General features: G+C 37.9%; 1 protein-coding gene across 3 annotated transcripts in view; it reads left to right on the top strand.

Annotated features, from left to right (window-relative positions):
• Positions 1-723: 723 nt before the first annotated feature.
• Positions 724-14,829, top strand: part of AIR9 (Outer arm dynein light chain 1 protein) — an 85,234-nt gene continuing 71,128 nt past the window's right edge. For 2 of the 3 annotated variants that reach the window (XM_010242878.2, XM_010242876.3), the window contains exons 1-15: positions 724-935; positions 1,293-2,123; positions 2,712-2,783; positions 4,641-4,706; positions 5,327-5,398; positions 5,495-5,560; positions 5,663-5,725; positions 5,832-5,897; positions 8,002-8,101; positions 8,212-8,313; positions 9,648-9,880; positions 9,967-10,081; positions 10,896-11,016; positions 11,173-11,348; positions 11,932-12,067. In XM_010242878.2, coding sequence (XP_010241180.2) covers positions 1,326-2,123; positions 2,712-2,783; positions 4,641-4,706; positions 5,327-5,398; positions 5,495-5,560; positions 5,663-5,725; positions 5,832-5,897; positions 8,002-8,101; positions 8,212-8,313; positions 9,648-9,880; positions 9,967-10,081; positions 10,896-11,016; positions 11,173-11,348; positions 11,932-12,067 — 2,186 coding nt within the window. In that variant the 5' untranslated portion in view covers positions 724-935; positions 1,293-1,325. Of the gene's footprint in view, positions 936-1,265; positions 2,124-2,711; positions 2,784-4,640; positions 4,707-5,326; positions 5,399-5,494; positions 5,561-5,662; positions 5,726-5,831; positions 5,898-8,001; positions 8,102-8,211; positions 8,314-9,647; positions 9,881-9,966; positions 10,082-10,895; positions 11,017-11,172; positions 11,349-11,931; positions 12,068-14,829 lie in introns of all 3 variants that reach the window. The other variant, XM_088902239.1, reaches the window with a different exon arrangement.

Genomic DNA, 14,829 nt, shown 5'->3' with positions numbered 1-14,829 from the left:
ATTTATCTAAATAAATGTATTTATTTATATTCTTTTTATTTCTCATGTATATAAGATAATGACTATTAAGCAAACTTATCCATCTAAATATTGACAACTTTCACCAGAAAATTATTCACCAACATGAGTATCACTTATCTAATTATATAATAAGTGATGCTTAAGGAAAATAGATTTTACCTGAACCTCGCGTAACCTCACGAAAAATGATAAAAAAATATTGGCAGCCAAGCAGTCGCCAGTCAGTCAATCACCAACCGTGGGCTATTTTGTTAATGGAGGGGCATTTTTTTGGTATCCTTGGACCGTTACATTGTAAACGGCAGATTCCGTTCGCAATATCTTTCCCTCCACAAAACTTTTTGAATTTTCTAAAATACCCCTGCATATCCCTCATCATGACAAATCTGCAATCCTGACCGTAGATTGTCAACACTTCCCACACATCCCCAATCTTGCAAGTTCAGCATGGTTCACAGAGTCACAGACATATAAAATGTGGGACCGGTAAGCCTTGTCGGAGGGTAATTTTGTCATAACAAGTAGAATGGTCACCTCTATAGTTATCAGAAATCCCTTAAAATTAAGTAAAGGCCAATAAACAAACAGGAATATTACAGTAATTTGATGCGGAGTGATTTTTTACCCTGTCCTCACTTTTGTTCTTCACTTTTTTGTTTTTGTTTTTCTTTTTTAAAAGTGCGGCCGATGCTGCACTGAAATAAGCAGGTTTTCAGACGATAGTCCATATCAAAGCCAACAGAAGTCTTATTAGACACATTCTCTCTCCGTCTCTCTCTCTCACTTCTGTACTGTTTATCATTTCTGTACTCATGCATTGCAGCGTAGAGTAACAACTTTTACTGTTTGGCCCTGGCAATGGTTTAATCCCTCGCGAGAGCTTAGTGGATCTAGAGTGAGTCGAAGACTGGAAGGTAAGATCGACAATGTATTCGCTGTTTCTGTTGCATTTTGGATTTTATAGCTTCAGATTCTCTGTTTTCTCTTCTTGAGTTACTTAGATCGATGTAACATACTCGGGTTCTAGTTCAGAAACCTGCATTTTCTTCGAGATTTTTCACAGATCTATGGAATTGGCGAAAAGTATTCGTTTTTATCATGCTTAAGTGGATGCTGGGACTGGGAGTTTTGGACTTGGAACCGGTTTGCGTGGTGTAAATTCGGATGTTTTGAGTGGGGTTTTGCTTGATTTTGTTGATTCTGAGTAAATGTGGTTAGGGATTACTTTATTGAAGCTGGATTAGGTTCTCTTTTATTTGGCTTTCTTGCAGAACTGGGTGGAGAAATAGTGCTTTTAGAGAAAAATGGAGGGTTCGCCAGTGGAAAGTGCTACGAAATCTTCGAAACTTGTAAAAGCGGGTGTTACAACGGTAGCCAAAGCTTCAGGGCCAACTACTTTGAGCAGGAAAAGAGTTGATGGAACGAGAGTTTCTGATTCGAGTTCAAATGCGGTCAAATCGACTCTGACTAGGCCTACTATTAGTAGTTCAAATGCAACTTCATTGAAGAGGAGAAATAGCACTGGAGGCTTGACAGAGAAACAGTCGGTATCGGTAGCCAAACGGCAGGAGAATGTTAATTACGTTGCAGGAAGAAGAGCGACATCTTCTGCTTCGGAACCATTAAGGCGATCAGCCACCGAAATTAGACGAGCTTCGTTGCCTTCAGCTACAACAAAAGCGTCGAATGCAGCCACTACAAAAGTACTGAATACCACGAACATTTCTGAGACGAAAAAGGCATCTCCAGTCACACCTACTTCTAGGACTTCAAGAGCATCACCAAAATCCGATGCCAGCAAGCAAGATTCTGTTAAAAAGCCCACACTTCGACCGTCACTATCGGTTTCTTCTGCAAAGAAGGTTCCTTCTTCATCCTTGGACAGTAGTGGCAGCAGCACCCTTAGGAAGACTGTTTCTAAGGTTTCTTCTCCATCAGCCCGTTCACCTTCGGTTACCAGTATGTCAAAGCTTGGGTCTTTGTCATCATCGGTAGACAGGGGATCTTCTTTATCTGGACGTAGAAGAGCATCAACTCCCGAAAGCCGGGATTCTTGTTTCATTATGCTCCCACAGGTGGAGATTAAAGCTGGAGATGATGTGGTGAGCACTGTGTTTACAAACTTATTAGGTGATATCCTACTCTGTGTATAGGTTTGATCAGGTTTCTGGTTCTGCTGGTTTGAAGAAGGAAGTGAATCTGCAATTATGGTCCCCTTGTTTGATCCATTTTTTTAGTTAGGTCTAGTGCCTATGGTTTGGTTGTTTAAGAATTTTGTCAGATCAATTAGGTTCTGAATCTGATATTGGTATGTGTTTCTTTGCTTTTTCGTATCATAAGTCTTGCTTTGGATCCATGGCAATGGGAATACATTTTTCGACTCTCTGAATTTAGTAAACATTAGGAGGAATAATTTTTCTATTAATTGTAGTTAGGAGGCTCTGAACAGAATTTTTATATTTTTGTTATTACCCTTCATGCACATGTTTTTTATTGATTCTTCGAGTGTATATTGCCATTTTCTTTGACGGAGGCAAATTCGAATTTTCAACTATGATGGTGAAATACAACACTTTAAAGATTATTTGCTTCTTTTCTTTGTGTTTTTTGGTGGTTATTGTCGTGAGAAGGTTCTTTTTCCCCTTTAACTAATAAAATTTTCCCCTTGATATTCTTTCTCATTGTTTTAGAGGCTGGATCGTAGAGGCTATAGAGTTCGAAGTCTCACAGGTAGCGGGTTGAACTTGTCACACAATTTAGAGGTAAATCTTATTTGCATTTTCTTGACATAGCTGTTTCTCTGTTTGGCTGTCTTATTGGTTACCTTGTAAGTCATTTCTCTTAATAATATCTTTTTTATTTATTTTTATTTATTTTTTAAGTTATAAACAAATGTAAAGGTGCATTGATGCTTGGAGGGGTAAGGGGTTACTGGTTAGATGATTAGCTCAATATATATTTATGCATGATGGAAAACCTAAGGGGGCATGGCTTTGTGTGCCATTGCACCTGTCTATTCTTCTTATGAATGCCTTCAACTGCATGCTAGATTATCCAGAAGCTTTTTGTCTCCTTGGTTGCTTGATGCTTAGCTCTGATCTTCAGTTGGGTGTTAAAATTGACCTCAGTTTTAGCACAGAATTGCAAAGTCACCAAGGCTAGCTTTTTTGTGTTTTCCCCCCATAAAATCTTGTAACTTTGAAATAGAGGAAGCTTTGTTTTCCCCCCATAAATCTTTTCCCCCCATTGTCTACCTTTTGCAAGCCCTCCTCTCATATGGAACACTTCAATTAGTAGGTATGATTTATTAGAAAAGGAAAGGTGGTAAGCATTAAATAAATGTTGCTATCCATAAAAAATGTTGCATTGACTATCCTAAAGGGATGATGTCTCCATGTTGGGCATGCGCCACAATCTGACACTCCATGGATTCTTGATGTCACTTCTATGTAACATTTCCTTTCCTAGCATTATTTGGCATAAATGAACAGATGTTGTACAAGATGCCATTTTCATATCACTTGTTACTTGGTAACAAACACAACATCTTAGATCCCTTTTGATGGTATATAATGTCAGAATTCAAGAAATATGAACTATTTCAATAGTATATACTTTTCCATAGATGTGTCCTGTGTCCATTAGTCCATGTTTTCTCATCTTGTTGAGTCAGACTTTGCATATATGTTAGATTTCAACTCCCATGTCACTGTCCATTAGTGATTTAAAAGGTGCACCTAGGCGCATAAGCGAGGCACATTTTAGGTTATGTGCCTTGTCTAGGTCCTAGGTGCAACACTTTCAAAACGCATACACCTGGTCTGCCTTGTGCTTCAGCCTAGGCGCATGTCTTTTGAAAGATTGTGCATTTTTTCTTTTCTTTTGTGTGTGTGTGTGTGTGCTTAGCAGCTGCATTGGGGGCTCCACCCCCAGACCCGATTAAACCAAGGTTCAAAATATCGATATGCCCGACACACCGGTAGAGGCGTATCGGTAATTTTTTTAGTTTTTTTTTTCAAATCTGGTTCAGAGGGGCTGGTTTAAGGTCCGTCCACCTCCTGAACCGGTCAAAACCCCGATACACCCTCTGCAGGGGCGTATCAGGAAGCTCCCGATATGATACATATCGGCTGATACATATTGATACTTTGAACCTTGGATCAAACCCCTCAAGGCTAGCCCAAACAAGTCCATATTAGGGTCTTAAATTCTTAATTCCTATAAAAAAAGTTTTATGACTTTAAATGTCTTTTGAAAATATATTTTATTAGGATGAATGAATGAGCAACATTAGCAAATACAGTTTCTTGACTGAGCGCATAGTCCTATACAAAACATTGGTCTTCATTCCTTCTGAGAATCTGCTTTGAAGACCTCTTTTAGTTGATAGTTCTTTTTAGGTTCATAATGCATTATTACATGGCCACTTTAGGTTGTGTTCTTGTTACTGTTGAATCTTTTTTTTTTTTTTTTTCCTGAAAGGTTGCAATTTCTGAGTTTTGAGCAATCAAATTCCTGGGGGGTGGGGTTCATCATTCATCTTATCAATGTCTCCAGATATAGTTGAGGCCATAGTATTTCTTTTTCTATTTCTACATGCTAATAATTTTCTGCTGCAGTTTGTTTATCTCAGGGACAATCTCTTATCATCTCTGGAAGGAATTGAGATTTTGAAGCGGGTGAAGGTCTGTTTCCATGATTTACCTCACATAAATGTGTATATAATCAATGGGCAGGGTCCGGCCCGATGGACCTGATGGACCCAAACTGATTGGCTGCTTCTGGTTCCAGGATCTGTATTGATGGGCCACTTCCGGTTCCTGATCCATTGTCCTAATTATTGTCGGTTTGGAATTGGTTCTACTCAATCCCGAACCGACTCAGACCCGACCTGATCCACATATATAATCATATACACATTAAATGTATATTAAATAAATTATATATGTTAGGTAAATATATATATATATATATTAAATAAATTAACTTATATATATATATATTAAATGCATAATATTTTCAGCAGGTTTATTATAATCGTCGGGTCCATCGGGTCAGACCTGATTGTCCTGAGAACTGATCGGTTCAGTTCTGGGTCTAAAATTACAGGCCCTGTAGGGTCTGGTTCGGTTCTGGTTCTGGTTCCTTGATATATCTTGTCAGGTTGGTTCCTGTTCTACCCTGTCCCAATTCCGACATGGCCCATTGAGAACCCTATTTCTGCTTCTGCATTTTTGGGATGACATTTTCCAATCTATATTTACAAATTTATAGTTTAGTGGCTGATTGAGATAACTCTGTCTAGGTTCTTGATTTGAGTTTCAATGATTTCAAAGGACCTGGGTTTGAGCCACTTGAGAATTGCAAAGTCTTACAGGTCTGTATCTCTCTCTACTTCTGGTGTTTGACTGGCTTATGTTACATGTTTAACTTTTCTGTGCATAAAGATCTGGGATACGTGTTATTAATACAGCAACTATATCTTGCTGGGAATCAAATCACATCACTTGGAAGCCTTCCTGAACTTCCAAATTTGGAGGTATGATCATAGGTAGATTTTGTGATATTGGTAATATTTGCGTCCATGCTTCCATTGCCATGGCTTTGAAGACATTTTCCATTAAAATCTTCTGTTTTCCAGTTTCTCTCAGTTGCTCAAAATAGGTTAAAGACTCTTTCAATGGCGAGTCAGCCTCGTCTTCAGGTCTATTTTTTTTTTCAAAAATTTGTCCTTGATATCTGTATTTCTTTGGGCAATGATATGTTTTGTTTCTTTATTTATTATTTCAATCCTTTTGGTGTTTCCACAGGTATTAGCTGCCAGCAAAAACAAGATATCAACTCTAAAGGGTTTCCCACATTTACCAGTTCTTGAGGTAGCTTTCTTGCTTGGTTTAAGTAAAGAATGCATATTACTTCATTATTCTTGCTATGCATTTGAAATAAGAGTTGATGTACTGTTTCTCTTAAGTAAACACGTTCATATATGTGCAAACGTACACACACAAATAAATTTCTGTGCCAATGAAATTTCATATAGCCGAGTCCATCCTTCAATTTATGAACTGTTATCATTAAAGTAATTGAATTTCTATTTTCATGATTCAATATTAGTGCCGTTCTTATAGTGGTATATATTAGTAGGGATATGCATGTCTTTTGTCCATACCTTTTACAAATTAATTATCTTTAATCATCCACAGTGTGCATTTATTTTGCCTTCTTAAGTGCAACATAATTTATGGCGTGCATAATTGTCCACATGTATATATTGTCCATGCAAAGCTTTTTTTTTGTATGGGTTTCTCTTTCTCTCTATATTTGTTTTCCATATTAAACTCTATGTTACTTAGATATGGATGAAACAGTGATTTAAAAGGTGCGCCTATGAATTTTGCATTGGGGCAGTGGTGTGGTGTCCTAAATTCAGAAGACCTCTGATTGGGAGATAGAGGGATGTGTGGGGCTGTTGGCAAAGCTTCAAGAGGTGGAAGTGAATCCATCACTTCCAGATGCTAGATGGTGGAAAGAAAAAGAAATGGAAGATTTTTTTGTCAAGTCTCTTTACAATGCTTTGTCCAGAAATCAGGTAAAATCTGATTCAGTTAAAGGAGGCTTTTGCTTGACTCATCTCAATGGGGAAGTAGTATCCTGACTGAAAGACAATCTGAAAAAGAAAGGCCATCAGTTTCCTAGTAGATGCCTGCTTTGTTGTCTGAAAAGGAGTCTATCCTTCACCTACTGGTCCGTTGCATATTCATTAGGAGTATGTGGGCCTATTTTTTCAAGCTGTTCAACATGGATGGATGGAATCTTAGAGACTGCATGGGGATATTTGGCTGCTGGCTGAGGGTGAATGAAAGCATCAAAGTAAAAATCATCTGGAGCTGTGTTCCTTTTTCTGTACGCTGGGAAACCTGGAAGGAAAGAAATAAGAGAATATTCAAAAGCAAATCGAGAAGCAACAGAGAGTTAGGGGCTGTCATCAGTTCAAGAATTGTAGGGTGGGTCTTAGTTTTGTCAGAATTTGAAGGATTAAGCAAAGCAAATATCGGAGATGACTTCTGGAACACTTTGAATGGTTAAGTCTAGTTGTAATCTTTTTGTTTCTTCTTTGGTTCTCCTTCGTAAGAGTTGGGGTGACTTCTTGTCATGAAAACATTGTATTTTTCTGCCTGATTGAATGATTTTTTTTCTTTATTCTACATCTTGAGATGTTGTCGTCATGTATATAAACATAATAATAATAACAATTCACATTGTAACCAATCGAATTAGAGCCGAGAAAATAAAATTGCAAAAAATACACACCTGCTGTTATTGACAAAAAAATACCACTGCTATTCTTATTATAGAGATTTGATATCTTCCTAAAATTTGAGATTCCACCTAAGTTAACTCAGTCATAAGGTATTCTCAGAATGACCAAAAGGAGCATATGGGGTTGTGGGCTCCATGGATGGTTATAGGTTCTGCAAGACAAGTGTCTTAAGAACTCAGGCTTTCTCCCCCATGTTTCTTTTTCTTGTTTGCTGTGTTTGCGACATGGGGATTGGGGTCTATGAGTCAACCCATTAGCACTCCTTACCCACTCTTTTCTTAAATTTCAAATGATTAAATGTTGAATAATGAAATTGCATCCCTTTAACAAAATCGTTTTTCGTCATGGAAGACATGTTATCCTATCTGAAACAATAATATATTCCATTCTTGTAAATGTCACAGATGGTTTCTCTAAATCTGGTGCACATCTGGATGTAATGTTTAGTAATAGTTCTCTTCCTTTGTAGCCTATTCGGCTTTTTTTACTTTTTTCCTGATGTACATCTTCTCATGTACTTCTTTTAATTGAATTTCAGTTATTTAAAAAAAAGTATATTTTTTGGAGCAAACAAATGCAGCAGACTAGTTTTTCTACCTCCACCTTTATTGTGTAGTTAGTTCTTGGATGGAGTCCTTATCCACTATGACATGTTGCAGCATTTACGAGTAGAGGAGAATCCCATACTTGAAATGCCTCATTTAGAAGCTGCTTCGATATTGCTTGTTGGCCCTACACTCAAAAAGTTCAATGACAGAGGTATTGTGGAATAAACTCATCATTATACATGGCCAAGACTTCTTGATTTTGTTTTTCCTCAAAATTCTTTTAACTTTTTTTTAAGTTGGTCATTTATGCTTAATATGCAGATCTTTCACGTGAAGAGATAGAAATTGCCAAGCATTATCCTGCTCACACGGCTTTATGCATCAGAGATGGTTGGGAGTTCTGTCGCCCAGATCTTGCAGCTGGTGAGGCTTTTTGGTGTTTTACATTGTACAATTAGTGACTTATTTTTGGTTACTGTATTCACCATTCCACCAATAAATATAATCATATCTTTTAGTAATTTAGCTAGATTATTCTCTTAAACTGATCTGTGAGGAGTTTTCTCAATTTAGCATTTTATGTTTTCACATAATGTTTTTTGGTAATAAATAGGAATTTTGTTAATAAAAGAAAAGGAGTACATCAACCAGGGTGATGAGGAATCTCCAAGCAAAAGGACAACAAAAAACATTCCAAAGGAACAAATAGTCAAATACAATTTTTTTTTTCTTGAATGTATTTCAAATAAATACTAAAACCCAATTCCAAGTACTCCTTTGAGACTTGTTCAAACTCTGGAAGAATGAAAATCCAATCCATGATCCTTTTTTCACATATTGCAGCAACTTGATCTCTTCTTCTTGCTTTGTCTTCAAATATCATTTGTCTCTCTCTTTCCAAACTTTCCAGCAGATGGCAAAAGGTACACAGCTCCAAACTGTCTTTGCCTTGATATTCCTTCTCAATGTAGGCCAATGTTCCCTGGGGTTCTTGGTTCCAAGATGTCAACTTTGAAGAGACCAAAGAAGAATCACATTCTCCCCAGCAGGTTTACATAAAATAGCATCTTCCAGCCAACTGAACTCCCCTGTTTTGAATGTGGTCCATCATAAGAATGCTATCCAAAGCAACTAGCCAAGCAAATGCTTCCACCCTAGGTGGAATAGGATTTCTCCAAACTCCTTTTGTCTCTGATTTCTCCACATGATTCCTTGGAAGGGCGCTGTAAAAAGATTTAAGAGAGAACACTCCATTCTTGGATTCCTTTCACCACCTTAAGTGTCTTCTTTCAATTTGTAGCTCAGCCAATTGCAGTTTTGATAACAAATCCACACAATCCTCAGTTTCCCAATCCAGCAAAGGCCTTCTAAACCTTGGATACTACACCACCCTTCCTTGTAACACAAGTGTAGTTATTGTTTTATTCTGTGTTATAGCTTTTGCGGTTGGTTGGTGGAAGCTGGACTAACATATGGTTGAAATTTGGGAATGTTGAATGCAAATTGATATCCAACTATTTGTGCACGGATGCAAGGTGCCAACCAGCGGGTTGGTAAGGTCTCCTGCTGGTTGTAGCAGAGACTTGGAATTGAATCCCACTTGCACCTGGGTTGGGGGATGGGCTACCCCCCATTGTGTAGCTCTTCGAAAAGAAATAAAAAAACTATTTGTGCACGGATTTTTTCTTAATTTCTTAGTTTTTTTTTTCTTTTCATCTATGGAAGTTCTGAACATTGCTGCTCTACCATTTTAACAGAGTCAACTTTTCGTTTTCTCGTTGAACAATGGAAAGATCATTTGCCTCCGGGATACCTTCTCAAGGAAGCCTCTGTTGATCATCCATTTGAAGATGATGCTTGTCGCTGCCACTTCGCCTTTGTCAAAGACCGCACTCTGAGTACAGATTCTGAATTGGTACTCAAATACCAATGGTTTGTAGGAGACAAAACACCTACAAATTTTGTGGCTATCACAGATGCAGTGGGAGAGGTAGTGATTATTTTCAATATTGTTTTTTTGTTGTAAACTTCTAACTGTTTGTCATGGTATGCCAATAACACTGGTTGATAAACCAGGTATACTGGCCGAAACATGAGGACGTTGACAGATTTCTGAAGGTTGAGTGCACTCCTATTTTAAGGGAGACCGAGTACCCTCCTATTTATGCAGTGTCTTCACCAGTTTCACCTGGTATACTTTCTGTGCACTTTTCTATGCTGTAAAATGTCTTATCATGCCCATTCAGAAACTAACACTTACAAACCTGATATCCATTTTCATGCTAAGAGTGGTGAGTGGGTGTTATAAATGAGTTTTGATACCTTGTTCAAATATCATATTATCATGTTCTTTTAACTTGTTATGACCGATGTTCAGAGAACCAGATTGGGCATAGAATTGGAAAGGTGAGAGGTTCAACCGGGATCAAACCGAAGGTTGAACTGCAATGATGTGGCATATATGTATATATACTGCGGGCCATATAACTGATATATATAATGTATTTTGCAAATTATGTCATAACTGAATGTGGTGGATAGATGGCAAGTTTCTTAATTTTTAAAGCAAATGACCAAGGTTCAAGCCTCTTAACTCACATTTTCATTAAAATACATGTGTAATAAAGTAATATATACAATCAATTATGAAAAAAATAAAGTAATATATACAATAGATTATATAAAATAAAGTGTCATTAATTAGCACAAATAATGAAATGGATTAATGGTAATTAAGCAAAAACACAAATAAGAGGTCATGGGTTCAAGTCTTGCCATATGCATTTTGAAATTTCCATTGTTTAGTAACCCAGATGGTTTCATGAAACTGGGACTGGTTCACCGGTTAAACTGGACGGTCATCTGGTTTTGATTGGTTTTTTATGAATTCCGATTTTTAGGGTATGACCAAACTGGCCAGGGAGTGGGTCACAGTTCAATCGGTCTGACCAGCTGGTCTGGTCCTGTTTTATAAACACTGATTCTGACCATAAAATCCTGTGCAGGAACTGGGTTTCCAAAGGTTTTGAACTTGAGTGTACATGGTGAACTTGTCGAAGGGAATGTGATCAAGGGATCTGCTGAGGTTGCATGGTGTGGTGGGACTCCAGGAAAGGGTGTTGCTAGGTAAGGTTTCCTCGAGAATGATTAAACTGGTTGTTTGCATTATTTCTACTATTTCAAAACCCTAATAATTAACTCTTTAGGAAACAAATTCAGCATTATTTATATCATATGAGTCGCACATGTATTCTCAATAATATTTTCCTCTGCAACTTCCAGCTGGTTAAGACGAAAGTGGAATAGTAGTCCTGTTGTAATTGTGGGAGCTGAAGATGAAGAGTATCGGTTAACTATAGATGACATTGATTCAAGCTTGGTTTTCATGTACACACCAGTGACAGAAGAAGGTGCCAAAGGAGAGCCTCAGTATGCAATGATAGATTTTGTTAAAGCAGGTAAGATGTTGCTCAAGCATTCATAATATTGAACTGCTATTCTAGTTTTCATTTTCCCTATTTTTGATCATATTCATTCTTTTTGCTCAATAAACTTCATCTCAGTTTACTATAGAATGTGAACAAATTATTATCAACTAGTGCAAACATACATATGGGTTAATCTTAACAATTTTCTTTGTTGAGTTATTGCTTGAAAATTTTCTGAATCTATCCCAATCACAATGGTTGAAGAAATACTGATTTTTTATTGATCAAAAAAAAAAAAAAGAAATACTGATTTACAAATTGAACTGTAATTAACTAATTGGTTCCATGAACCTTTTATTTGCAACTATCATGCAGAAAGGTGTGGAACCTTTGTACTATCTTTTCTTTAACTGTGGACATGGGTTCCACAGATTGAAATGAGAGCATAGTGCAAACCATGCCATTGTCCAATAGCCTGTACAAACATACCATCCATAGCACCATACAAAAGATAGGCTAAAAGCTCTGCATATCTAATGTATCTTTTTTCAGCAGCACTTTGTTTATTTAAGTAATGATCCTCAGATTCTAATGTTTGATTTTCTTGTGGCAGCTCCTCCATCAGTTAGTGATGTTAAGATTATTGGAGATGCTGTTGAAGGAAGTACAATCAAAGGTATTGGGAAATACTTTGGAGGAAGGGAAGGTCCTAGCAAGTTTGAGTGGTTACGTGAAAATAAAGATTCTGGGTATGCTGCGTTTCCATTTTTGAACATTTATCTATTTAGAAGTTTGAGATTACACCATTTTACTTGGTGGTCCATTTCGTCGCAAGTTTTCATTCAACTTTTTTGTTTATATATTTCCTTTTTGTGAAATTTATAGGAGACATTCGTGAAACATCAAATTTCTCGCATAATTTCTTTTTGTAGTATTTCTAAGATTGTTTAAGAAGAAAAACACAAAAGAAAAAAATAAAAGAATGGGGAAGGAAACTCCCTTTGTAAAGAGGCTGAATGGTGAGAGTAATCTAGCTGTATGCAAAGAACTAGAATTCATACAAAATATGAGCCAATTCATGTTGCAAGTGAACAAATCAGATCTCCTCAAGTTCCTTGAAATATAAGCTTTTGGTTTTTACCAAAATATGCTCGATAGGCTTGTAATGGTCTTTTAAAATCCATATTTTTTGATGAATAACTGATTACTTCATTGAATTTAAAAGAAAGTGTACAAGAGAAAGTGGGAGAGAGACAAGCCCTCTTATCTCTCCCCTTTAACTTTAGTTATAATTAAAATTATATTTGTGCCCAAAATGTTTGAATTCTCCCAACCCCTTGCTTGGCTAGTGCATCAGCCATCGAATTAGCTGTTCTTTTCACCCACTGTATTCTCAGTTCCATGTCTTTTGTGATCCATCTGAATTTTTTCTTCTCATTATTGTACTTCCACATCCTACTTTCCTCATCCAGTAGCCAAGCCACTACCAGTTTGGAATTCCCTTCAATGATTTGCTTTCTAACATTCATGGTTCTAGCCCTTTGCACCCCTTCCATAACTGCCATTACTTCTGCTCTTAGCGAGTCTCCTTCACCTGCTGGGCCTGAGAATAATGCACACACTTTACCCTCCTCATCCCTAAATACACCTCCAATTCCTGACCTTCCTGGGTTTCCCATGCTACTTCCGTCAAAGTTAAGCTTTATAAATCCTCTTTCAGGAGGGGCCCAGATAGGAATAACAGGCTGCTTATTGACATTTGAGTGTGCCACTACCTTCCAGTTTCTAATGGTGTCATCAGTGGATATATGTGAGAAGCTTTCTAAGGATTTCAGCCATTGAGCCACTCTAATCAGTATTGATTCAATCAAGGCCTCTTTTGTTCTTTCCTTTTCTCTAAAAATTCTTGCGTTTCTTTCTTTCCACACTACCCAGATTATTGCTGCCCTAGCACTCTTCCACATGATGTTACCTATCTTCCTTGGCCATGGACAGGAAGTTGGATCAAAGAGTCTTTTGATGTCAGCCGGAGGTGTCCACCTGCATTCAAATAAGGAAAAAACCATTCCCAAATGCTAGCAACAAACGGACAAGTAATAAACAATTGAAAGCAAGTCTCACTATTAGCCTTTCAAAGAAGACAACAGTGTGGGGAAAGGCACCACTTTTTCCTCTTCCTTTGTAGCCAGTCAAAAGTATTTATTTTTTCGTGTACAACTTCCCAACAAAAATCCACAATCCTAGGTGGGATAGGCTTGCATTATACCTCCTTAACAGGAAAAGATTGAAGGGGACTAAGGGGAGGTTGGGTTAAAGCTTTGAAGAAAGAGTTACAGGAGAACAGACCCGAAGATGAAGGTGTCCAAATTCTTTCATCAGACTTATCAGGATCAAGGAAAGTTCCTTCAAGGTTTTGGATTAAAGAGAGTACACTATCAATTTCTGAATCCCTTAATCCCCTTCTAAAGCCAAGGTTCCAATCAAAATCATTGATTGAGTTTGAAGGGACTAAGAAAGTGGAAATGGGCTCACTCTTGAAACATGATAAAGAATACAAAGAGGGGTATAAGTCCTTCAAAGGGGAGTTCCCATACCAGATTTGATCCCGAAATTTGATTAGGTTGTCGGAATTGAGTTCATACCTTACAAGAGGCAAGAAGCAAGGTAGAATCTCTTGTATGGCCTTCCAAGGTGAAGCTCTAGTAGCCCGTTGCAGTGAATCAGCGTCCCATCCATTGTCCAATAGCCCGTGTATGTGAAGGGATTAGAGATCCATCATATGGATGGCCGAACCCTGCAGGTAGGTTGGGCGAAATTTCAAAATTTCCTCTCCCCTCATCTGGGAATCACATTCCCTGTTTTAGAAAATCTGCATTTTCAAGGATCAATCTTGAACCATAAACCAAACCAGATCTGAAACCAGAAGCAGGAGAGGGATATACCTGTTACAGAGAAGCAGTATCTCCCAATGGAGGTGTTCACGCCCAAGGTAGGAACCAAAGATTGCTCCCACTGAAGATGGCGTAGTGAAGGATGGAGCAGAATCAGCAATGTTCGTCCAACGAACCGAATCCTTCACAAGAATTTGCTGGAGGCTGTGAGCACAACTTCAGATCAGCCTTTCCCAAAGACTGATATCAAAATCTAATCTTGATCGTTCTTGCTAGAAGGAGGAAATCGAACTGGCAGTAATGGCGGTAGCAGGAAGGAGGCGACAAGGAGAAAACAGCTCAGTCTCACTGGGTGCTTCTATAGCTGCCGCCCCCTTCTCCTTTTATAACCTTAAAGGGATCAACTCCTAATCCCATTAGGAGTTGCTGATCCAAATCATATTTGGATCTGAATTCCCTTTAAGAGATAAGGATAGACCCTTATCTTATCTGCAGATTAGATCAACCCTCTCCTAATCTTATTAGGAGGTTTCCAAATCTGAATCTGTATTCAGATTTGGACTCTCTGAGTGGATAGGGTAAGACCCTATCTCATCTGCTAATCTAATCTCAGATTCGCC

Source organism: Nelumbo nucifera, chromosome 3 (genome assembly GCF_055504915.1).
Source record: "Nelumbo nucifera cultivar China Antique chromosome 3, China Antique-T2T, whole genome shotgun sequence".
NCBI classification, from domain to species: Eukaryota; Viridiplantae; Streptophyta; class Magnoliopsida; order Proteales; family Nelumbonaceae; genus Nelumbo; species Nelumbo nucifera.
Note: the sequence above shows the minus strand (reverse complement) of the source record. Positions and strands in the feature narration are given on the sequence as shown.